The sequence below is a fragment of the Pimephales promelas genome, chromosome 9 (genome assembly GCF_988280905.1).
Source record: "Pimephales promelas chromosome 9, fPimPro1.hap1.1, whole genome shotgun sequence".
NCBI lineage: Eukaryota > Metazoa > Chordata > Actinopteri > Cypriniformes > Leuciscidae > Pimephales > Pimephales promelas.
This window is the reverse complement of record NC_142777.1, coordinates 32,011,944-32,037,872: the sequence shown is the minus strand read 5'-3', so window position 1 is coordinate 32,037,872 and position 25,929 is coordinate 32,011,944. Positions and strand designations below refer to the sequence as shown.

General features: G+C 36.4%; 1 protein-coding gene across 4 annotated transcripts in view; it reads left to right on the top strand.

Moving 5' to 3' along the window:
* unc5a (unc-5 netrin receptor A) overlaps window positions 1-25,929 on the top strand; it is a 197,406-nt gene that overhangs the window by 101,207 nt on the left and 70,270 nt on the right. For all 4 annotated transcript variants that reach the window (XM_039648920.2, XM_039648918.2, XM_089135014.1 and 1 more), the window contains one exon: window positions 4,199-4,420. In XM_039648920.2, the coding sequence (XP_039504854.1) occupies window positions 4,199-4,420 (222 nt within the window). The remainder of the gene's footprint in view (window positions 1-4,198; window positions 4,421-25,929) is intronic.

Here is a 25,929-nt window from a genome sequence, read left to right as displayed (position 1 = left end):
TGCCTTGATTGCACCATCCTCTGCTCGCAACAGAACGGCTTGAATTCCCGATTCATTTGAGCATGTTTTTAATAAATGAATGTCCCTGTAAGATAAATGACTTGTCTGTCGTAGCACAAAATGTAACGTAACAGAGGGGTGCGAAACTGGAAAGTGATGTATGTCCTTCATTGGACACACAACATTTAGTTTTTATTAAGAGTTTAACACGTACACGATACATTAGCGTAGGTTCAAGAAGCGTAGCTTCGCTCTTCACTGTATTTCACCCTGATGAATTAGCAAGTCAGCACACCACGTAAAATGACAAAAGGAAATGAGCAGAGCTGCATTATTATGACGTGTTGCACCAGGCTTGGCGAGGCTGGGTAATGTCTATGTGTGGAGGCTGACGTTTATTACTTGGGATAATGCTACCTGCCGTGACCCGGGTTGTGGTTTTCAGCAGGGGAGATGAGGAAAGTGCCGGAAAGGTCGGCTTTAGTCTTGGTGTTTCGTTAGTAGAGATGTGCTTTCTGCTCTTAGTGCCACAGGCTCGTTGTGAAAGAAAATGTCATAGCTGCCTATTGATAATTATTTTGTAATTATAAACGGGCCACAAAAATGTGCTTAATTATCTGAATGTGACGTTGCCAAGGTCACTTTTATTTATATAGCACATTAAAACTGCATTACTGCTGACCAAGGTGCTTCACAGAAACACAATAAAAACAAACGGCGTACAAATTACTTATAAAATTTGGACTCACTGAGGCTACGTACAGTTATGAATAGGCCTTAGAGAAAAGATGTTTTCAGAGCTGACTGATACATGTAAAGAAGAAGCTAACCTAACAAATTGAGCAACTAATTGATTGTGACCTCTTTTCTGAGGTTTATGGTTGCTTAAAGGGATAGTTCACTCAAAAATAAATGATTTTGTCATTTACTTTCATTTCAACACAAACTCCTGTTTATATTCACTGATCAATGTTTAAATGTGAAATAAACCCTAAATTAAATCTGTTCATCATATAAAGCGATCAAGTCTCCTCAGAATTCATAGATTGCGTGGCCAACCCGGTCTCATCCCAAGACGTCATATAACTGACGTTTTGGGACGTCTTTTGACCATACGTCAATATTCGCCTTTTTAGGGCCCCCTTAAACGTCGGTAGATGAGGTTATGGGATCCTAACTCTACCCCATACCTAAACCTAACCCTAAACCTAACCCATCACCTACCTGACGTTAAAGGTAAAGCGTCAGTTGTATGACGGCCCGGGATTGCCATCTAGCGACGTTTAAGGGGGGCCTAAAAAGGCGGATATTGACGTATGGTCAAAATACGTCCCAAAACGTCAGTTATATGACTTTTTGGGATGAGACTGTGTTAGCGTGGCTGTCAATTGAGGGACAGAAATGGAAATATTTTAATTTGTTTTCCGAAGATGAACTAAAGATGCTGTAGGTTAAAAAAATACTGTTTGTGTGTGTGCAGGGTTTTATACAAAGCTCCTAAAATTGAATTTGCCAGGGGGGTTCGGGGGGCATGCCCTCAAAACAATGCTATCTCCCTCAACTCAATTTTGGCATCCTACAGTTATTTAAACATTAGCGTTCCTAAAGGCTTAAACAAAACCTGCCTGTGAAATGTAAATCTGTAACATTGTGCTACATTGATGCGCCGCTCCATACTAATCCTCACCGCAAGCGTTTAAGCAGTCTGTCATTGCTATAGTTACCACCTCACCCGGATGCTAACTCTGTTTGTGGCGTTAGGTTAAAATACACGCTCTTAACTTGCAATCTAATATAATTAAATGTCATTCGCACCCTAATTTAGCCCTTTTCCAAAAAGGAAGGAGTTTTACTGCTGATATGCTCCTGGGCAAGCATTCCAAGGTTGATAGTTTTCTTTTCTTTTCTCCCTTACCCCATGAAATCAAAATTGTGTTGATTTTGTGTATTTGTTTTGAATCTAATCTATATGCAAGCAATTTATTTGCACTCAGCAAGCATTTCCATGGGGCCTACAAACAGAACAAAACACTGTAAAGAGAAACATGCCAAGGGAATAACTAATTATTAAAAGTAATCACTTTAAAAATTGAGTTCAGACCTGAAGGCTATCAAAAGTGTAGTTTTGTGTGTTTGTGTATGATGCACATCGGTGTGGGACCACCAGTATGAAAAGGGAATAAACCCACGAGCCGAGGCTGCTTGATTGCTCTGGATTGTGGGCGGAAAAAGATAAATTAGCAATTCATTCTTAATTACAAAGACCAGAAAAACATTGCAGCTAACAAATGAATCAACAAAATTACTGATAGGGTAGCGCTCCCATTTCCGCACGCCGCGCAAAAGAATCATTCTCCCGCACGTCGCAGGGTCAATCTCTGATTAATGATGATTTCTCATTGAATATCTCTACACATTTACGAATCCAACCGCCTCTGCGCTGCTTCCATAAATCCACACGGGGGAGAAACATTTCCGCCCACAAAGTCAGGCACGCAGGCAGATCTTTGATCCGTAAACAGCAGGACGTGCTCCTCACCTGATCTTGTCGCGCTACCGAGGGCCGTCGGAATAAAGAGCCAGTTCGCATCACGTTTAACGCGGCCTATTTGCAATGGCGGCCGTCAGTCAGTCAATGGCTGGCACTCACGTCACTGCATTCAGTCTGGGCATAATAAAGAGATGAGTTAAAGCCCTGGATACAGAGCCCGCCGAGCATGTTTTGAAGTGCCGTGGTCATTCAGCAAGAGGGATTTATGGCCTGCAGTCCATCAGCTCTGATCTTAAAAGGCTGTGATTAACAGCAGAGAGAGTAGAGACGGGATTCAGCAGCGCTGTAGGCAAACCCTGACAAGGCCATACTACTCAGCCTCTTAACAAGCTGGCTCACTCTCTTACACACTAACACATTGTTTTTCTGTGTGGGGTGCAATATAGCATATGTCTATTTTAAGAGAAAAATAAGACTTTATTTCGGGGCTCTTGAACCTCTTTTTTAGCCCATAGCAACTGAAAATTGAACTTGGACTCTCATTTAAGACTGCAATGCCATTTTATTTTCTCAAAGCAAAGGTGTATATATATATATATATATATTTTTTTTTTTTTTTTAATAATATTTTGAAGAATTGAAATGAATCAATTTTTACATGCTGAGAATATTATGGATATTTTCTAAGCGTGTTTTTTTTTTTCTGTCAAACTGAAGCAAGCATCAATCCTAATTTTCTGTTAGTTTTATTGACTCAGTATATTTTGCTGTTAATTTATTTATTTGTAGTATAATAGAATAATACCATGTTCAGGTTTTTTTTTTTTTTTTTTTCTTTACATAAAAACGTTGTCTTGAAAGTGACTGATATTTATCTCTCATTTAAATTATTATAAATTTATATATATATATATATATATATATAGTATAAATATAAAAATATTCACGCCAAGGCATTTTTATTTCATTTTGATTCATTGAATTTAAGTCATTTATGATTAAATGTAATCTTTTACATGATGATTTTTATTGATACTATTCAGTGTGTTTTTGCTCGAGTCAAATTGAAGCAAACGGAAGCAATGTTAATCCATTGACATGAAATCTCAATTGAAAAGGAAGTCACAAATCACTGTGTCAATGGACAATATTGTGCTTGCATTTATGTAAATTCAATTAGAGTAAGTTTAATATTGACAATGTTGTTGTTTTTTTGTTGCATTCATTCCACATAATTTGATGTTGAATCATTGAAATACAATTTCAGATCAGTTATTCTATGTAAGTTGCTTATGACATTTATCAAACCTAGCCAGTCAGTGCAACAATTAATATTCATGAGTCAATTCTTCACCATGTCATGACATCACAGCCCACCCACATGAGCAGTCCATTCAAAACTACTTTGTCTTGAAATACAAACCTATGCCACTCAAGAAGACCACGTCATTAGCATTATTTCTCAGACCCGCTGTGGTGGAGATGTTTTGTCAGCCATGTTTGGCAGAATATGTGTATTCTACTAAATACGTAGGCACAGGATTAGCATTGCACTCAGGTGCGTGTCAAAAGCAATCTGTCCGCTCACGGGGTTCGGGTGTGAAATTTAAATCAGTTACACTCATTATCTCTTTGCACTACTAAAGGTTTTAGGCATCTGAACAAGCGCAACCTGTCTCTAAAGTTCTCTCTGGCTTGCTTTCACAGGTGGAGAACATGCGGTCACTGTGACGCATCCACTTCCTGCGGCCTTTTCCGACCTGCTGCCACACTTCCTGGTGGAGCCCGATGATGTTTATATCGTGAAGAACAAGCCCGTGACCCTCACCTGCCGCTCGACCCCTGCCACTCAGATCTACTTCAAGTGCAACGGGGAATGGGTTCACCAGGATCAGCACTTGATCGAGCGTGATGTGGACCCTGCCACAGGTAGACCCTCTCAACGCTCTTTTTGAGGTCAACAAAGCCGGCTGACCCGCAGCATTTACGAAATGACACTGGAGAACAGGAGTGCCTATAAAAGATGCTTTCTAGATTGATGCCTTTTCTTCTTTTTGTAGTATAGTACCAAAATACAAGGTCTTCCTTCAAGGCAATTTAGAAAATGTCTTCTGCCCATATCATGAACAGAACTGGCTTTCTGCTCCGGGATTGGTCTCTTGCTTAAGTGCACTATGCATCATGCATGGCTGGCTTAGCTTTGATTTTTCTTTTTAGCTTTTGTAGCAGAAGTGAATATTTTAAAGAGTCCATATTATGCCCTTTTTCAAAGTCTCCATTTTTTTTTTCACTCTTGCTGCGTCCTAATTCACATACTATCCATCCTAAATAGAATTCAAAAATAGATTTAATACGTCCCAAATCGTAGTATGTTGAAACAAATCTTTTTTCGAGTCATTTGGTTCATTCAATGAACGAAATGAATGAATTGACTCGGAAAAAGATTCATTCATTTTGATGAACGAGTTCGAACAAGAGGGTCACACAGAACAGAGCAAGGAGACCATTTGAGCTTATAAAACTTAAACTTTGTTGTTGTTGTTGTTGTTTTTTTTAAATGGCTGATCGTTTCGCTTGATAAGACACTCATTCATCGTGTGGAATCGTTTAAAACCCTTTGAACAGTTTGCAGTTTGCACTGAAAGTGTCTTTTGGACCTTGAACCATTTGATGCCCAGTAAAGTACCATGGAGTTGACTTTGATGGAAAGCTGAACGTGATTGCTGATAGGCTGTCCCAATCAGTGGCGCCTGCACAATCCAATCACGTTTGAGAGGGAACAAATTGAGGGTTTCTGAGTTTTTCTTTTTCTTTCTTTCTTTCTTTCTTTCTTTCTTTCTTTCTTTCTTTCTTTCTTTCTTTCTTTCTTTCTTTCTTTCTTTCTTTCTTTCTTTCTTTCTTTCTTTCTTTCTTTCCTTCTTTCTTTCTTTCTTTCTTTCTTTCTTTCTTTCTTTCTTTCTTTCTTTCTTTATTTTTAGATGTAACGGATACTCATGCTTATGGATAGAAATGTAGTGGAGTAAAGAGTACAATATTTCTCTCTCAAATGTACTTGAGTAAAGTCATGAGTACTCCCCAAAAATGATACTCGAGTAAAGTACAGATCCCTCAAAATTTTACGTAGCCCTCAAACTGTATTCACTTTATAGCCCTTAATCCTGTAATTGTGAACAAATGTGGGCACAGAGGACTCAGGTGTGATCCTAATTTTTATTTATTATAAATGTTATCACTGTCTTCGATAAAGTTTTGTCTCTCCATTTATGATGTTTTTTTATTTTTTATTTTGGGGGTATTTTTGAATTTATTTACTTCAAAAAGTACAATATTTTCTATGTACATTTTTTCTATGTAAATTAATTACTATGTAGTTTTATTTTTTTTTATTTTTTTTTACATCATTCCAATAAGTTCTTAGAGATAAAACCTAAAGATGAAGTGACTTTGCTGTCTTATTTTGGCTTATTTTAGAATGCCGTAAATTACATTTTTTCCCATTCATTTCTATGGGTGCCCATTTTTGACCCAAATACAAGATTAAGGAGTTTTTTTTTCACCCACTTAACATTGTAGAATTTAGGTAAAAAAAAAAAAAAAAAAAAAAAATCGTGTGTGTTCAGGAGCCAAACTTAGGAAAAGTAGCCAAGTCTTATACTGCTCAGATCAAGGGAAGTATTTTTTTAAAAATAAATCAAAACTATTTTGCCCACATTTGTCCAGAATAAGTACTGTCCTCAAGTAAACGTACTCCATTACTGTCCAGCTCTGGAAATGTGGTGGGGTCAAAGACGCATTCGGAAGTGCTTTTTTAAAAAAGTGCTGGGTACAAACTTGACAAACTGTGCAGCCTCTCTGTAAATAAATGCATTGAATCCGCAAATGTTTGTGTGTAGTGGGAGATCTTTTGCCAAGCGTGTCAGGGGTTTTATAAAATGACAGAAATAGCAGCATTATACAAGACTGTTGTATTTATTTATAATAATCATTTAGATCAGCCTTAGGCTGGTTTGCAAGCTACATAGAGGTCAAAGCTCATCCTATAAACTTGGCACACTAATGTATAAGAATTAGGCTTGCCATGGGACACAATGATTACTGTCATGTTATAAATAAATACATTTGGCCTTAAATAATGGATTGTCACTCTAATAAAAAGGTTGCGCCCCTGATAAATGCATTGAAAGCTTGCCTTGTCTTGTTTATTTATGGCACTGTTAAAAACAACCGAGGTTGACCAAAGTGCTTTACGTGAAAGGAAAAAATATGAAACATGCCTATTAACATATCAAACATCACTACAAATACCATATAGAGATTAGCTCTTTTCAATGCTAATAGAGCTTTCAGCAAGTTGTGATATTGTGGTTGTTACTTTAATTGTAAAAGTAACATTAATTTAAACGTTTGATGCTGGTAACACTAATTAGATCTGAAACAGCCGTTACCAGATTTCTTACCAGTTTTGTTATTAAGCAAGATTCGTCATATAATCAAAGCTATTTCATTGGCTGAGACAACTTTTAATTAATTATTAACAGCTACCGTGAAATTGTTGTTAGAAATAAAAACATGCATGCATTTCGAATTAAATATAACCTCACGTATTCCTGAAATGGTTCCTTTGTGTGTGTGGTTTTTTTTTAGTTGCATTTGTGTGTTGCTAATAGCTTAGCATAGTGCTGACGGCGTTTGATCTGACATTGAGGAAGGCAGATTTTGATCATTTGACGCTCACGTTGTTGTTTTCACGATGCACTCTGGGAATTTCTACGTGTTTCAGTGCATTAAATTATTTTAACGATAGAACTAAAAATGACAGACTACTTTTGTACTACAGATGGATTGAGACAGCCTATATTCATGTTTATATTCTGTTTTTCTTGGCAACTATAAGTAGTCCCTGTGGTCGTTCTAATGACTTGTAGTACTTGGCATAAAAATTGTTTGTTGTTATTTATAAGTGTAACTATTTATTGAACATTGCTTTAATTTGTTTCTGACTGAGGCTATTTTATGAAAGCAATAAGCCAACTGTGGCCACATGTCCGAAAACAGTTTTATGTCTTCAAATGTGAAATCTGTGAACCGTTTTATTGTTATAAAGCAATGAAAGTGCCAATTCCTCCCAAACAAGTCCAGCTTGGTTTCTATTTGCTATTTGTCCTTAAAGAGCGTTTTATTTTGTAATTCCACAGAGGGTTAATCACACTCTCCCCTCAGATAGCGGGTTAAGCGATGTACCTGGAGATGTGGCTGATTTGTTTTGTTCAGTTTTACCTGTTCTTTTGTGGACACACAGTTTTCTGTTATTTTACTTATCTCGTGATTGATTAGGATCTGCTGACGGGCACTCAGCTCGGCTTCCTACAGCATTGTTTCTAGCGTCAATAGAATAAAAGCATTTCATAAAGGGCTTTCTGTCTCTCTTGTTCGCCGTCTTCCCCTGGTTCTCAGAGGAAGAGGAGGAGGATGTTTGTGTGTTTGTTTGACGCTCCTTGGCAGAGGCAGCGTAGGGGCATAGGGATGCACGTCACGCGTGTGCTAGGATTCAGAAGTGATCTGTAAGTAAACCTCCAATTCACAGCGTGACAGCTGATTGGGAGAGCTGACGTGAGGATGACATGCTGCGGAGGAGCTGCAACAATTTTCAGAGGAATGTCGCATTTCTTAAGATGGAGGATGTGGCGCTAGGTATTAGAGCAGACAGGCATAAACTCCTGTCATCTGTCTATAACACATGCACACACACGCTAGACTATTAGCATTCAGTTTCTTTTGTCAGACAGTACATTGTGTTTATTTATTTAGCGGTGAGTCTCATTGCGAATGCGCACGCACATTCTTCATTCAGTCGGTTAGTCTGTTTGACTGTCACCTACATCACTTACCTAGTGTGTGTTTTGCCAACTGGAAACTAAGCTTGTGTCACCTCAGACCATGTTTATAAGATCATATTAAAAACAGTTTTGTCAGGTGTCTCTTTTCCCTGTACTGCCAAACATATTATCTTGTTGTTTTTCTGTAAAAAAAAAAAAATAATAATAATAATAAAATAAATATAATATTTTAATATAAGGAACTAAGATTGACACTTCAGACCATGTTTACGAGATCCCAAAATATTAAAATCGAGTTTTGTCAGATTTTAATGTCCATTGCAATGCTGCTTTTCCCTGTAGTGCCGACAATATTATATTTTTTCTGTAAAAAAAAAAGATATATATATATATACTGCAAAAATATATATATATATCCTGTACTGCCGACAATATTATCTTTTTTTCTGTATATATATATATATATATATATATATATATATATATATATATATAAACATAAGACAAGACACACAAGGTGAATAGGGTAAAAACATTACTAAATGAATTAAATATATTTATTTTGATTTTGATACTTGGTTGATAACATTAAGAATTGCACACACAAAAAAAAAAAAAAAAATTAGGTTTTCTGAAATTGTTGTTTAAATATGCAAAATAGGCATTATCTAATTAAATATGCACTAATTTGCATAGGTTTCATTTTAGGTTTTTACAGAAGAAATCTTTGATATGTTTTTATCATTACATAAATACAGACAATACTTTTAACTGCCAAACCCAACTGTTTGGTTATATCAAACCATCGAAACCTAGGTTAATTTAAATCAATGTTTGGGTTTGTCCAAATTTGACCCAAACATGAAACAACCCAGCATTTTTTAGACTCTAAAATCAGCCAACTTATAAACAAACCCCTCTGTAAAATGTTTTAGATAGAATATATAAAACTGTAAAAGTATGGTGTATGGAAGTGCTACAGATTTCTGGTTGAGTGCATATGAAAAAAGATTTTGAGAAAACAGCCTTTGAAGAAATTTTAATTGAAATCCAAAGACACAAATAAAGTTAATTGTGCATGTTTTCTTTCCACTTACAATAACGTGTGAAAATAGCCCAACACAGCCCAAAATCTCACATTTGACCAAACTAAGTTTTTGCTTGTAGTGAGACCCTATAGATTGACACTAAACCATCGTGCCGTGCCTGGACGCGACAGTGACAATTGCAAATCCATTTGCCCTTTCTATGAAGTATCGTGAGTGCTTGAAATACGTCATAAATAGAACGAGGGTATCAGTTTACTGTCAGGGATTTGCAGGCCTTAAACACAAACAAGACCACCCTCAGTTGATACTACAATAATAACTTATAAACAGATTTGACACATGTTCTAGTGCATATTTGTGTTTGCGCTCTGGAGAGCATCAAATGTATCTATTTTTGCAGCAGTGAGCAATCACAGATATAGTTGTTTATCTCTGGAACGCAATGGCTAATCGGAGGTGTTAGAGTTAGTCCGAATCCACTCACCACTCAAAATACCAGAGTTTTGTTATTCAGTGCTGAGTTATGCAGGCTCACGAAATCTCTCATTAGCATACAAAGTGTAGACACAATGTAAGAGATTTATTGTGCATTGTTTGCAGCTTTATTGATTATAACGGAACTTTGTGAGATCACGATGAACTGACAAAGCGCGTCAGCGTTTTAGTGATTGGAAAGGGGGTTGTCTTGGCTGACTTGAGGCAAAAACCAGATTTATTAATACGTTTAAGGCTGCAGTCTGTAGTTTTTCCTCTTTGTCGCCATCTCTGTTCGAAATCTGCAATTGCAGTTATTCGCGGATTTATCAACTTTACGTGAGTTGTGCCTCGGCACGGCACAGCGCGGATGAATCCAATGTTTTGAGGACAGTGTGCGGCTGTCAGTCACTGCGCCGGTGTGGATACTGGCATTCAGAATCACAGATTCTACTTTTTATATGACCAACATATGCACAACATAAGCATTTTCTCCGGAAAATGTAACACTTTTGTTCTGACCATTCTCAAACTGCTCAAAGCCATGACTGGGGTTTAGACAGATTTGTATGAATTAGCCACCTCGTACTCGCTCGTACGAATTGGTTGTGAGATAGCATTGGAAATTTTGAAGAATATTTGAGAATTAAGAATTTTCACCGGAAAATGTGATCTGAACAAGTAACATTCACTTTTGTTCTGACCAACTAAGAGAAAAATAAACATTACAGTAAATTGCGCTGATTAAATCTAACAGTCGCTTATCATATTATCACGCCAAATTGTGCAAATTATCCTTTTTTTCTCAAACTGCTCAAAGCCATCACTGGGGTTTAGGCAAATTTGTATGAATTAGCCACCTCGTACTCACTCGTACGAATTGGTCTTGAGATAGCATTGGAAATTTTGAAGAAGAATATTTGTCAGTGTGTTAGCTGAAGCATTGCCTGACTTCAGCTACTGTCATTCTGTTTGAATACAATGCGTTGTCAACAGTGAGACAGTACAAGGTCTCAACATGACACCCCATTCCCCTTGCCTCTGTGTTCTGATGAATGGGCAGCGTTTGGCCAGAGATGAAGGACAAACAGATGTCCAATGGTATAGGTTTCCGAAGGTACCCACATTGATCTCTTCCAACTTCCACATTGTGCTGTCAGCAGTGTTTTGAAAGGCGAGCAGCGGGGAGGCATCGTCTCCTGTGTAGTTTCATAAGGTCTGGCTCAAAGTTAGAGCTGGGAAGTAAACTAGACTTCTGACTTTTCCTTTTGACTTGGAAAACAACTCAAACTTGTGTCAGCTCATTGGATCGGAGCGTACACTTGTCTTACCAGCTCAGGTGCAAAAGAAATCTGTGTTGTATTGATGTTGTCTCTTAGGTGGTGTCATTGTGCTGAAAATGTTTTTGTCTTTTGTCGTCATGGCATTTACATTTTTATATGTAATCAATGCTGTTATCCAAAGTGGTTTACAATTGAGGAAATGCAATACAACAACAGAGATTTACACTTCGTGAGCTTAGAATTATAAGGTTCTATCTCCGTTTAGTTCAGAGATATTGAGCATCAAAGTTTTTACATCCCAGCTGGCAAAACTGTTATGTAGTATAATCTTCTATTATAGCTTTATCTATTAATCTTATATATATATATATATATATATATATATATATATATATATATATACAAAAATAACACCACACAGGCATTAATAAACACCTAATGGATCAGATTATGTCAAACTCAATTTCGACCAAAAGTGGAGATAGAACCTTATAATTCTAAGCTCACGACTTGCTGGATATCTTGATTTTTATACAGTTTTACTTTCTTTTCCTAATCCAGCACTGTTTTTGTTTTTAGGTACACTTTTCATTAGTGCTTTATTTACTAATATATATATATATATATATATATATATATAAATTTGATTAATATATATATATGAAGAGTTCAGATGCAAAAGCCTCTAAATGCCATTTGAAATTTTCTTCTTTAATGATGATTTTTATGAAACTTGTATATTTAAGTTCAGTAATTTCACTTAAATAACAATTAATAGGTAATTATCATTGCCATTTAAGTGAAATTACTGAACTTAAATATACAAGTTTGATAAAAATCATCATTAAAGAAGAAAATTTCAAATGGCATTTAGAGGCTTTTGCATCTGAACTCTTCATATATATATATATATATATATATATATATATATCCATTTAAGTAAAAACACGTACAACTAATCAAATAAAATATATATTCTCTGGAATTCATTGCAGTTGTATTTTGTATTTTGGTCAAAGCTTTCTTGTCTGTCAGTCATATAATGCAGGTCTATGGTCACCACCTCAAAGAGCATGCACAGAGAAGTCCAAATTAAACGTGATTTAATGACCCGTAAATGTAAGCACACATTGATGGCCTAAGACACGAAACGAGTGGTTTGTGTGAGAAAACAGTATTTATATAGTTTTTACCTCTTGTAACCACAGCCACGTCCTTGAAGGGCACGGGCGCTTTGTGGCATGCTCTTTGAGGTGGTGACCATAGACCTGCATTATATGACTGAATCATGTCAGTGGTGCGCGTGTCAAAGTGTCAAGCTTTACCAAGTTTCGTACTATTCCGATAAAGTAAAAAAAAAAAATGTAGCTATTAAAAATGACCAAAGAGCACCAGATGGTACATTAGATATTAATTATTAATATTTATTTAAATTGTAAAATATTTGTCCATCATGGTAGTATTTATAGTATAACATTCATTGTTGATTTTAAATAAGAAGTCATTGTGTCTGGACTAAATAATTGTGTATTAATTACTACAGTAATGAGCAGAGATTGTTTAACATTAGTGTAATGTGAATTAGGGTCGTGTGATTGTGTGAGATAATAAAGTGTCTCAATGTTTTTGGGTGAAAAATTACATGGACATTTCTTAATGAGAATCGCCCCACAAGATCAATATGTTATATATGCGATCAATACTTCAAATGTCATAGCCTTCATCATGTTTCTGCCCTCACCATTAAGACTCAGACCGCTCAGAGTTCTTCGTTCTTATCAGGGCTTCAGTCATCGGTGCCTTGAGGCGGTTTGATCTCATTGAAGGATGTTTTAGTTTGCAAATATCAAGTTATCGACAACTATTTGGTATCTGTCTGCTTGCTGCACGTCTCCCTTATATCTGCAGCGCTTACTCGAATGAAGAATAATGCAGCGATCTGTCCTTCCTCTCCAGTGTATCAGTGTCCACAATCGATTCTTTCCTGGGAGTCTATTGGTTCTCATTACCTGTCTCCAGTAACTTGTCTCAATTGTATTTCACTGGCCAGTTCAAAGCTTCTCCCCTTCTGTTTTTACAGACACACACACACACAGTTTCTCATCCTCTCGTCTGAGGAATTTAAGCTAAGACTGGGGAGAGATGAGGACATATCCATTCAAAGAGAAATCAATGATGACAGTGGATTTGCATGGACTAGACCTGAATGCTGGCTGATCCATTATGGCAATATTCACTGTAGGGAGAGATTGCAAATGCTTCGGTGTTGTGTGATTATATTTGATTTGTTGCCTGCACAAGGTTTTCATAAGGATCAATGTGGTTCTGAACTTATCTCACACAATACCTGACATCATCTTATTTCCCACTTACACGGTCATTTGTGACAACACTTTGAGGATAATTGTCAAAAAATGTGTTTGCTTCTTTAGAGATAGTTCTTTTGATAAGACATCTCACTGACTTGTAGAGATGTGTTTTCCCATTGGCCTCTTAGAGATTCTGGTTTTGATTATGCAATGCATTTTAATAGAGTTTAACATTCGACCAAGTTGGCTGCATGAATTTCTGTTAATATTTTCTTAATCAAATGAAAGTAAATTGGAACTGATTCCCTTCATTCATTTTGTTAACTGCAAAGTATGATTTTTCTCTTTGCTAACGTTTTGAGCTTTTTTACACTGTTGGTAAAGCTCATGGGTTCCTACAGACAAACTATGATTAGCACATTCACTTTTAATTGATGAGGCAGGATTCTGCCAAGATCTCAGGTAGAAAAGGAGAAATTCTGGGGTCTTTTTACCTTTTGAATTGTATGGGGAACATATAAAAAATACATCTGTAGTTTAACTTGTGGGAGAGGAGAGTGAGTGAATGTCCTAAGGTGAAATGAATTATGGGCAATTTTCGGAAACCTGTCAGAATTATTCCCACCCTGTGCACATACTCTCAGAACAGCATAATGAAGTTCATGCAAACTCTGTTTTTGATTAAATGAACCCAATCTTTGGCATGTTAAGATTTTTTTCTAAAACCTCAGGCATCCTGTTCCTACATTTTCTAAATAACAGAAAAAAATAATAAGAAAAAAAGACAGGCTTCCATTCAGGGAAATCCCATTATTATTCATTGTTATTTTTGAAACTACCTGCAAAAGGTGTTTATAGAGTTGATGTGCAGATATTACAGAGAAATTTGATCATTTATACATAAAACACAATTGTCTATATCAGAGCTGTCAAACATGAATATGAAAATGCTTTATTTTATAATGATTCCTCATTCAAGGGTTTGGGATTAGTAAAAATAGTAAAAACTATTGTAAAATATCTTTACACACATGCTCTTTTGAACTTTTTTTTTTATTAATAGAAGAATCCTGGGGGGGGGAATAAAAATTATTTTAAAATTATAAAATTATCACTCTCCACAAACAAGCACAACTGTTTTTGACATTGATAATATGTAAAGACATTTTTCTTTATCAGCAAATCAGATTGTTTTCTGAAGGAATAAATTTATTAAATTAATTTTAAAATATATAAAAATAGAAAACAGTTACTTTATAATGTAACTTTCAAATAATAATATTGTTTCACAAAGCAACCCCAAACTTTGAACGTTAGTGTTATGATTATGTATTATACAATATTTTAGAGCAGATATCATAGAGACAACAAATGAAGATTATCACACATCCGAGAACATCTTGGTAACAATGTAGAAATGCAAATGGACTTAACAGTGATAAACCCACATTTAATGGGCTATTAGAAGCCTGACTTTGGAGCTGATGTATCTATGGCCTGGGCTGTAATGAGCATCAAACGAACGAGTAGGAGGCGAGGACATTCCGTGTACCTCTAAATGAACATAATCGCCCCGTGCCACCTGCTAGACATCAATCAATAGCAATGGGGCTAATTGATAAGGCATTATTAGCAACTTTCCCTTTAATGGGAATTGTATTTCATCCTGTCTGAATGGTAGACAGGGAGAGTGTTTGGCGTTGAGGCATCAGGAGCAGATGGCAAGGTCAACAGCTCCAGTAATCCAGAAGCAGACAGCCCCATTAACTGGCCTGGCCAGGTCAGCACCAGCCAGGGGATCTGCATTACTGCAAAAGAGACTGTTTAGAAATGGAGCACAGGCAAACAGTCTAAACTAGAGGTAATATTGCTGCATATAAATCAGGCTTCCTTAAGGCCAGGCTTTTTTATATATATATATATATATATATATATATAGGTCTGCGGCGAGAACCAGTTCTTGTTAACAATGGCCTAAATTAATCTTAGGTTCAGATATCATGTCACGGACCACAAACACACCACTTACAATGAGTGTCATGTAGATTGCTGACTAAAATGGTGAGAGCTTTTTACAAAATTCTCACATTTGAAATGTGATTCCAGGCTTCTTTATAATTATAGGGAATCAGGGTGTGCAGTTTCATGCCCTGCTGCCTGTTTACAAGTTACCAGTGTACTGGAATTGAGTGCATGCCTTTAAACAATTCTTTCTGGTTTTGACACAGTTTGACTTGCATTAAAAATTTAGCTTGAGACTTTTGGAAGCAAATGTACTGTACACTACCATTAAAAGGGTTGAGGTCAGTGAATTAATACTTTTATTCAACAAGGTTTATTATATTGATCAAAACACGACAATAAAGACTTTTACATTGTTACAAAAGATTTCAATTTCAAATAAATGTGGTTCTTTAGAACTTTCGTTTACACTTTAAATGAGGGTCCGACTCTCACTATTACAGGGACACTTAAGGATTTAGCTTTAAGCTTTGTATTAGTAGGAAACCTGTAGTATTTTCAAATTACCGCGCTTTCCACCCTCATATTCCCCTGAGATTTATGTATTGTTTTGTCTGAAAAAAAATCATCCGATGAAGCAAATATCGTCATTTTGCGTCATCGGAGGATTTTTTTGTCCAGAGACTAAAGACTACAATCATTAATAGGGTCTGTCCCGCATGTTCTCAACCCGCCCATATAGGGTGGATCTCACTCACAGAATGTACACATATTGTCAGCCATCTTGTTTTGGAAGCTAAGCTAGCAAGCTGAGTAGTAGGGGTTACCATCTTCTTTTTCCCGGACATGTCCCGCCTTCGATGTCTGGGATTCAGCTTTTGCTTTCTGCAGTCGCCATTCATTGTTTACATGCAAAGCTTTTGTTTCAATCTAACTGAATTCAGTCCGATTGGTGAATTTGAATGTAGTGTTTACATGAACGCTAAACAAGTGATCGGTTGATGTGCGTTTTAACATTGCTAATAAAATTCCCGCTCCTCCGTGAGAGATACAAGACCGGTGCGTCTCACAGGTGTCGCTCATCGGTAATCACGCCACCGGCCTCGCGCCACAGTAAACATAATGAATGGCGACTGTAGAACGCAAAAGCCCAATCTTAGACATTTCGGGCGATCTCGAAATCCCGAGTCAGTTTTTCAGAGTCAATTAGTTCATTGCGTTCGTTGAATGAACCAAATGACAAATGACAAGAAAAAAACATTCGTTCATTTTGATTTTTTTTTTTTTTAAATTAGCGATCGTTTTGCTTGATAAGACCCTTATTCATCGTCTGGAATCGTTTAAAGCCCTTTGAACAATTTGCAGTTTGCACTGAAACTGTCTTTTGGACCTTGAACTGTTTGGTCACCAGTAAAGTGCATTATATGGAGAAAAATCCTGCAATGTTTTCATCAAAAACCTTAATTTCTTTTCGACTGAAGAAAGACATCTTGGATGACATGGGGGTGAGTAAATGATCAGCAAAAGTTTTATTTTTAAAAAGTGAACTACTCCTTTAATAAACAGCCAATATCTTATCAATATCAGCCAATAAACAACTAGTTAATCATGAGAATTGGACCCTAAACTAACAAAGAAACACAGCCTTGGTAAGCATAAGAAACATACCAACCCTACTTGTAGTGTACAGTATATATTGTTAAATTAGTTTAAAAGAAATTTAGTTAAAAAGTAAAGTTCTCCTTATTTAAAAGTAAATATGTTCATTTACTGTAAAACTCTGGAAATTAATAGGTTTTATTCTACATCTTATCATTAAGAATTTGAATTATTTGTATAAAGAAAATGTAATTACTGTATTTGAAGCCTACACATTTTCTCCATAACTTTGTGTTGTTGAATTGATTCATAGATGGTCTGATGTCAGAGTTGTTATTCAGGTCTGATTATGTCTTAAATTCACTGACCTGACGTGCCCCAAATCTTCTGCATTGAGAAGAAATGTGTGGCATAACAGAAAACAGCTCGTCTCAGTACACACACGGCTTGCTCTCCCACAATCCATTTCAGCTCACCCCATAGCTTACATCAAGTAATTACTTTTTGATCAAGAGCTATGCCCTTGTTGTTGCACAGAATACAATCTAGACTAACAACATGCCTGTGGTAGTGGTTCTAGCATTTATTTTTCTCACTGTGCACTAGGAGACCAATGGATTATCAATACTGTAAGATGTGTTGCTTTTTGTGGAAGGAAATGAAGATTGACACTGTGAGGCTGCGAAGTGCCCCGGAGAGCTGTTTACTTCACAATTAATATGGCAGTGATGGGAGCAAAAAAGAGGAAATGCATTTCAGGATCAGGAAATGTTCATGAAATGGGATGTGGTGGTGTTGGAAATAGTCATATATTGGGAGTTTCCAGTGGCACAGGTCATGGATGCTTGTCGTAGCTCTTTAGCGCTGTAACAAAAGCACAATGATTGATGGAAGAAGTTTTTGCTTTCACATTTTATGCTTTAAATTGAATTGATTCATGTGTTTAACTATTTGTTCATGTGATGTACCAATAATGAGAAAGCCCATAAATGTCACATCATTCAGTCAGTATATGTAAACATTTTTATGGAAAAAGAAATCCGAAGTCCAAAGAATCACACAGAATCATTTTTTGACCAGCAGACACATAAATTATTAAAACGTTGTTTTTGATTAATTGATTGATAATTAATGGAGTGTTAATTTTCAGTTTTAAGTTTTAGTCATTTACTCACCCTTTAGTTCCAAACTTGTATGAGTTTCTTTCTTCTGCTGAACAGAATGAAGAATGTTGGTATCAAACAGTTGACGGCACCCATTCACTTCCATTGTGGGGAAAAAAATACTATGGAAGTCAATGGTTACCGTCAACCGTCTGGTTACCATCATTCTTCAAAATTTCTTCTTTTGTGTTCGATTTGGAACTACATTGTTCCCAAAAAAATGTTAATTCTTGATTGAGCTATCCCTTTAATTTATTTATTTTATTTTTTATTTTTTTATTTTTAGTTTAACATGAGCAATTGCATTGATTATGTTTACAAGTCTGTAATCTAATTTGATTCTTTAAGACCGGTACATAAATTAGATCTAGGTCTAATTTGAATTTAAAAAGTCAGACTGATTACCCTTTGGAAAACTGCTTGTTAGTTTTTAAGATATAGTTTTAACAGTGTTTTTTTTTTTGTTTTGTTTTTTTATTTCACTCAATCCAATGACTTCTGTCTTCATATTTCTTAAAGCAGAATGAGTGCTACTATAAAAGCTTGGCAGAGATGGCAACTGTAACTAAGGGCAACAGCGACTAATTTGATTAACATATGTTGCTATCCACCGCCTTCCTCTTTCTCTGATTGAAATGCTTGTTTCCTTACCATGTGCTGGCAGATAAAATTGTTAAAAACTTTCTTTTTCTGTCTTTTCAACTGCCATCTATGCCTAATACCTATCATTACAAAGATTGTGTGGGTTAGAGATGGAATATTTATTTGTCAAATTCAGTGTATATATACTGTAATACAGAATTTTGTGTAAGAAGATGGGCATTGACGCACTTATTCAGATATCCAAAAAAAAAAAATGGTTTTGTGACGAGTTCTGCTTGTCACTCAAGCCTTACCAAACATAAACAATCCACCAAGACGGTTGCAGTTTTTAACTGTCACCAATCAAGGACGATGATTTTTGATGCAGATCAACACCTGTTCAGCTCACGTTGCTTCAGAAATAGATCAGCCGCTGGGAGAGGAGGGAGGGGACGTGACAGCTTAATAGTCCGTGAAGATTGTTGATAGGCAGAGAAACTGGGTGGATGACAGTTTGGGTTTTGTGTGCACTAGCCCTTAGGAAAGAATCAGTATAAACCCACTTAGCACTCAAACAAATATCAAAACATACGGCTCCTCTTTTTGTCAACTTCAGCTCCACACGTAGGAGTATGACAGAAGGTAATTTGGGACAGGAAATGGTTTCTGAACGGATTTGGAGTAGGTCTGGATTGCCAAATCATACTCGGTACAGCAGCTGTGAAATCATGTGGCAGTCAGTTTGTTGTTGAATTTCTGTCCTCTGAAGGCTGATGTTTTCAGAAAAATCTTTTGTTCATCAATCACGTTATCTAAATATACATTTTAGCACAGTTATATCTGGTATTGACATCCAATTTGGGCCTTTTGAATGTGTGTGGATTTTTAATGTTTTTGAAAGAAGTCTCTTATGCTTACCAATGCTGCTTTATTTGATCAAAAATACTGTAAAAACTGTAATTTTGTGATGTGTTTATTTATTTATGCTTATTAAAGGAATAGGTCAAGAAAAAAAGTCATTTACTCACCCTCAAGTTGTTCCAAACCTTTCTGAATTTCTTTCTTCTGCCAGTGGGGCCCCATTGACACACTGTGGGTTTCAGAGTGAAGCGCGACACTTTTATTATTTACATGCGTGACATGTTTCTTCCAGCGTCTCAGAGCGATGCTGCTCCACACAAACTTCCTAATAACATGCAGTTGGGATTTCATAAAGTCTAACGTACTTCTGTTTGACAGCGAAGTGTTGCGCTGTTATCATTTTGCGTGGAGCACATCTCAGCAGCTCAGTTAACAAACTCCATCCATGCATATGCTGTTAGATTGAGTTGCTTATAACGCTCATCTGGGAATGCAACATGTGACATTTAACCAGAAGTAAATTACTTATAAATCTACACCAAAACGGGATAAAACATCAATATGTTTCTAAATATGTGAATTATTCGTGATTTCAAAATAAAAGTTTAAATCCTCTCTGAGTTTGCATGTTTTTCCAGTCAAATATGTATTCATTGAAAATTTCTTAAAAAACAGTTACATTTTTATTTTTCTCGTGAACCCAATATCGTCTATTGTTTTGTGACACACTTCAAATAAAATTCCCAACAGTAAAATAAATCAAATAAAATTTGGAAAACCATTGGCTGATAAGCAGAAAAAGTTAATGTTAAGCTCTGTATGTATACTTTTCTCCTTAATAGCTGACAAATAGTCGGCAAAGATTGATTGTTACCATATATATATATATATATATATATATATATATATATATATATATATATATATATATATATATTCAAACTTGCTTAATTACTTTTTCAATATGGTGTGCCATGCTGATGAGTTAAGTGATCCCAAAATCCAATCACATGTCCTCACAGGAGACTTGTTTAGTTGTCTTGTCATTTTGTTAATAAATCTCTTATTTTGCAGTGCTGTCGAACGTCTGTTGCTAGGCAACATATTTAAAATATATAAACCCAAAGGATAGTGTGATGCCAGCTGGTTGTAATAGGTTGGTAGGTCTTTACCTTGGAGCTATTCAGAATATTTTGGCCATACAGTCTTTAATTGGTTTACCTTAACCTGACAGAGATGCCTTCTGGTCTTAAAGTCGGACAGAAATGGAAGTTTAATGGGGTTGATGCGCTTTTTGTTAGATCCATTGCTATCAGCTAGCAGATGGACAGTCTCAGTGTTTATCTTTAGCTTTGATAATTTATTACCTGAGGTGTAAATTGTCAACAGAGGAATACCTTCTGTCAAATTTGGATTTATACTTGGGTATTGGCCTGCTACACCCAACCATGGCTCATGCGGCCAGTAAATGTTGCTGGAAGAGGAATGAACACACACACACACACGCACACAGCCTGCTTTGATGTTTTAGTGCAGCCCACCTGCCTGTGACCCTTAGGAAACATAAGCATGAATAGATTGCCTCCATATACTGTCATGATTATATGAAATGCAACTTTCAACTTTGAGTTATACAAGATTCAAATAATTTTTAAGCTAGTTTAATGTAATTTAAATTGAATGACTTTTAATTACTTTCTTAAACCAGCTTAAATTATACATTTTGATACTATTGTTGTTACTTGCAAATGATGTTGTTAGTATGTGTTGACAGCAGGTTTTTTTTTTTACTCAACTTTCTAAAGATACTGGAGCAAATTAGCATTTCATCAGCTTTTGTAGATCTGTGAATTCCTGTCATCTCGTCTCTGAAGATACATGTTAGAACCGACCCCTTCTGCCACAATACATGCTCATCGCATGCTGATCTTACATGTAAAATAGGCTCTCTCTAGAGGCAATTTAGCATCAAACGTCCAATAAACCACAATCAACACTGACATGCCAATATGGTGCTACTCAGAGATCAGGGTGTTGATGCCATAAGATAAAAAATCAATCAGCAGCCGAATGACAAATTACACCTTGAGTAACCTTCACTAGCTGTGCCGTGAGCCTGTGTGGTTTGGAGCACAATATCTGTCTCGTATGCACGCTTGCTCCAGATTATGGGATATTTTAACTCATTTGCGGTACAACTAGTCAAATACTGGTAGATCTATAGATAAACCCATCTTTCAGGCATTTGAACAACTGGGTTGACGCTTCAGCGTGAGAAATCATGAGATTGTGGCGTGAGAGTGTGAGAATTGGGTCAATTGCGTGAGTCTCACGCTGAATGCGTGAGAGTTGGCAGCCTTACAAAAAGAAGTCTTAAATAAAAGGAAACTCGGTATATTAAAGAAACTGTTTTAAAGGGATACTCCACTTTTTTTGGAAATAGTCTCATTTTACTCATTGACTTGAAATAGGCTCATAGGCTCATTGACTTCCTATGAGACCAGAAACTGTCTGGTTACTGACATTCTTCTAAATATCAGAAAATTGGCTGAATGGATTTAAAAATGGTAAAACTCAACTGTTTAACTCTGGGGGAGTTGTAAAATGAGCCTATTTCCAAATAAAAGTGGAGTATCCCTTTAAGGCAAGATTGGTGTGTTTACTTGTTCTGTTACAAAATCGTCTACTAGACAAACCTACGTATTGACTGTTGCCAGGGCTTTCTCAGGTTACAGACACTTAGCATATAATTTAATATCAGTCACATAAAAGTCGACAAAATCATATTGTTGACTTTCATGTCGCTTGTAATAACTCTTTCTATGTCACAGCCTATTTCAGGACTCCGTAGACTTTAAAATTGCTGTATTTTTCCCTTTTTCAATCTGCAGATTGACACATTAGCATGCGTGTCAGTGGTTTTTCTAACCTACCTGCAAGTCATTTCACCTTGAGCTGGCATTGGCCTGAACTAGACTAGGATTGATTGGTGCCGCAGCCACATGGTGGGTCACCAGCCTTAAATAATCCATAATTGAACGGCGGGCTCGAGCGGGAGGCCTTGAACGTCACATTGACAGTCGCAAATGGACAGTTCAATCAAATTACATCTAGCAAAAATATTCCTGTAATAACTACAATCATTCAGCCAAGCCTTGACCCACAATAACTGCTGGACAGACTGGTTAGGGTTACTGGATGTGCCTGTGTGGCACCTCCGAGGCTTATAGATTTAATGTGGACCCTGGAACAGTGTCCAGTGTCTCCTCTTCATAGACTCGCTGCTCGCTGGAGTGAGCCGAGGATTACAGCATCTTATTAGTGCAAGAGAAGAGACAGCCATTCAATGAGTCATCCTTTCTGTTGGTCCACATGGGCCACACATTCGGCTTCAGTGCACCTGAGGACACAGACTTTGTGTTTCCTTTGTTTTTAATGTTTTTTTGGAGTTTGAGAGGTTTTGCAGGGATGGGATGGATTCTAGTTTTGATCCTTTGTCTACATGTGGAGCATTATTTGGGACTGTTTACTGTTAGTGGTGCTACCCATGAGGTGTGTTGAAATCCCTGATAATACATGACACGGCATTTATGTTCGTCATTCATTCAAATCACGTGGCTAGTTGAGGAGAGGTGCATTTGTAGTTTTCTAAGTTAACATGCTGGATGATAAAACCGGGAAAAAATCCTATTGATTTAGTAAAGGAAGGAACCCGAAACATGTCTTGAAATAATAGAAAAGAGTACTGTGTTATTTTATTTTATTTATATTTTATTTTATTATTTAGGGGTTTTTTTTATAAATTGTTTTAAGTATATTTAAGTACATTCATTTATTTCTTTACTTGGTCTTATTTAAAAAAAAAATTGATATTTATATTATAGTATTTTATATTTAGTTGTTCATTTAATTAATTTAATAAATGAAGAGTTCAGATGCAAAAGCCTCTAAGTGCCATTTGAAATTTTCTTCTAAAATGATCATTTTTATCAAGCTTGTATATTTAAGTTCAGTGATTTCACTTAAATGGCAATGAAGATTGCCTATTAATTGTCATTTAAGTGAAATTACTGAACTTAAATATACAAGCTTGATAAAAATGGTCATTTTAGAAGAAAATTTCAAATGGCATTTAGAGGCTTTTGCATCTGAACTCTTCAAATGTATGTGATCTGTTTACTTTTGTTCTTTTTATTTATTTAGCTTTGGTCAGATTTTAACTTTTAATTATTGTTTAGCAGAATGTCTTTTTTCATACATTTATTTACGTTTGATCGTTTTCTTTATACAAGTAATTGTATTGATGCCCAAGGAAAATGAATGAAATGTAATGATGAGGCATATTTGAACTCACGTTGACCTCATAAGCATCATGGCTCAATGTGTCGGCACACAGCTCAGAATTTTGTCAATGTTTTAATGGCGGTTTTCAAATTGCTCTGATTATTCATGTGTTTGTTTACCTCTCTAGCTTTGGCCGCTGTTTCTGGGCTCAGACATCCAGAAGCGATAACGGGTAATGAAAAGAGCATAATGCAATGAATTAGAGGGATATATTTGTCAAATAGCATGGTAAACATTACATTATTCAACACAATTCAAAACACTAATGTGTTTTAAATGCATATTTACCTCTCTAATTCAACACTAATGATAAACATCATTATTGTCACTAGTGTGTCTATACAGCAGGGCCGTGCGGTCCATACAAGCTGTAAATGCTCTGCATACCCAAGCCATTCGCGGACTTGCTATTTAATAGTAACACTAAAAATCACTTGAAATAGCGTTGTTTGAAGTGTACCATAAAGCTGAAATGATAAAATGTTGGTAGTATGTATGCAACTGTCTGTCAATTAATTATTTCCCAAACAAAGGTTATTTTCTTCAAATCGTACTGCCAAATAAAAATAAAGAAAATAAAAGCAAAAAATCTAACTAAAAGCAACAGCACAAATAAATACAATAGAGCAAAGATACAAATAAAATAAACAGTTTTTTCCAGGGTTTTCAGGTAGGTCTAACAGTATGCAAATTAAATAAAGTTATCAAATTTAAAACGGTGCATTTAATATGTACTGTATAAAGTAGTTTGGGATTAATCATTATTAAAGTTACAAAATCTATTCAGTCAGGAGCAGTGTGTGATTTCCTTGTGTTTTGTTGTTTGACTAACATTAAAAACACAGACAGCAGAAATATTAGGCTGCTGTCACTTTAAAATTCAATGCACGGATCCAGTAGACTGATACTGATACACGTGTGTTGTCTTTGTCGAATGTTTATGTTCACTTAAGTCGTAACCTACTATGTTTGCTAGGATACTGGCCAAGACGGGCATGTTGACATAATTTTTGTGTGAATTTGTCTGTTCAAGCTCAAGATTTCAAGATCTGAATATTTGCGAACTGTCTGAGACGCAGCTTTCCGTGCACCAAGTTCTCTTACGCGTCTTCTTGCACTTGAATATTTACATTGTCAGGGCTTAAATAAGGTTAGTTTAAACACAGATACAGTAGCAACATGTGCTCGCTCGCTATCGGGTAACACCCGGGTTATGACGGCATAAATGACTGGTCATGTTCGAGCATACGGCCCTCGCACTGAACAAAGTTTAGGGGAAGCCAGAATTGGTATTAATCGACAGAAACATATACATTAGCCTAAGTCTGTCTGTTTACGTTGTTTCAACAAACTATATTAAAGATGCGTATGCCTCGTCAGATTTGAGATCAATGGTGGTGCAAATGTGGTTTGATCTTTTTACAGAGAACCGTTTCAAAACGCATCACCAAGCACAGCCGATTAAACAAGTCACCACTCGCCACTGCTATACAGGTGATGGAAGCATTTATCTGTAAGATTCAGCGTATTCATACTTTCCAGTCACGTGACTACCATGGATGCCTGGCGGGCAACAAATGGGTATTTTCAACACATTCTCATCCCAAGGCATCATATACGACACTTTTGCCAAAGCGTAGACATCCAACGCACATTAGCGTCAATATAACGCTTCGGTTATGGGTAGGTTTAGGTCTGGGGTAGGGTTAGACCACTAGGAGGCGCCTTCTGCCCCATATATATCTGCGTCTCATTTGACGCTAAAGGGTGCCATGCACGTTGGATGTCTACGCTTTGGCAAAAGCGTCGTATATGACACCTTGGGATGAGAACGGGCTCGTATTTTCAACGTAGAGTCCTGCAATTCCAGGTCTTTCTAGTAGCTGTCAAGTCTGTTAGTGAGCTAGCTGCATAACTATGGACTAGGATTAACTCTAAGGTGAAGGTAGTTAAATTGTATAAAGCAGACAATGTT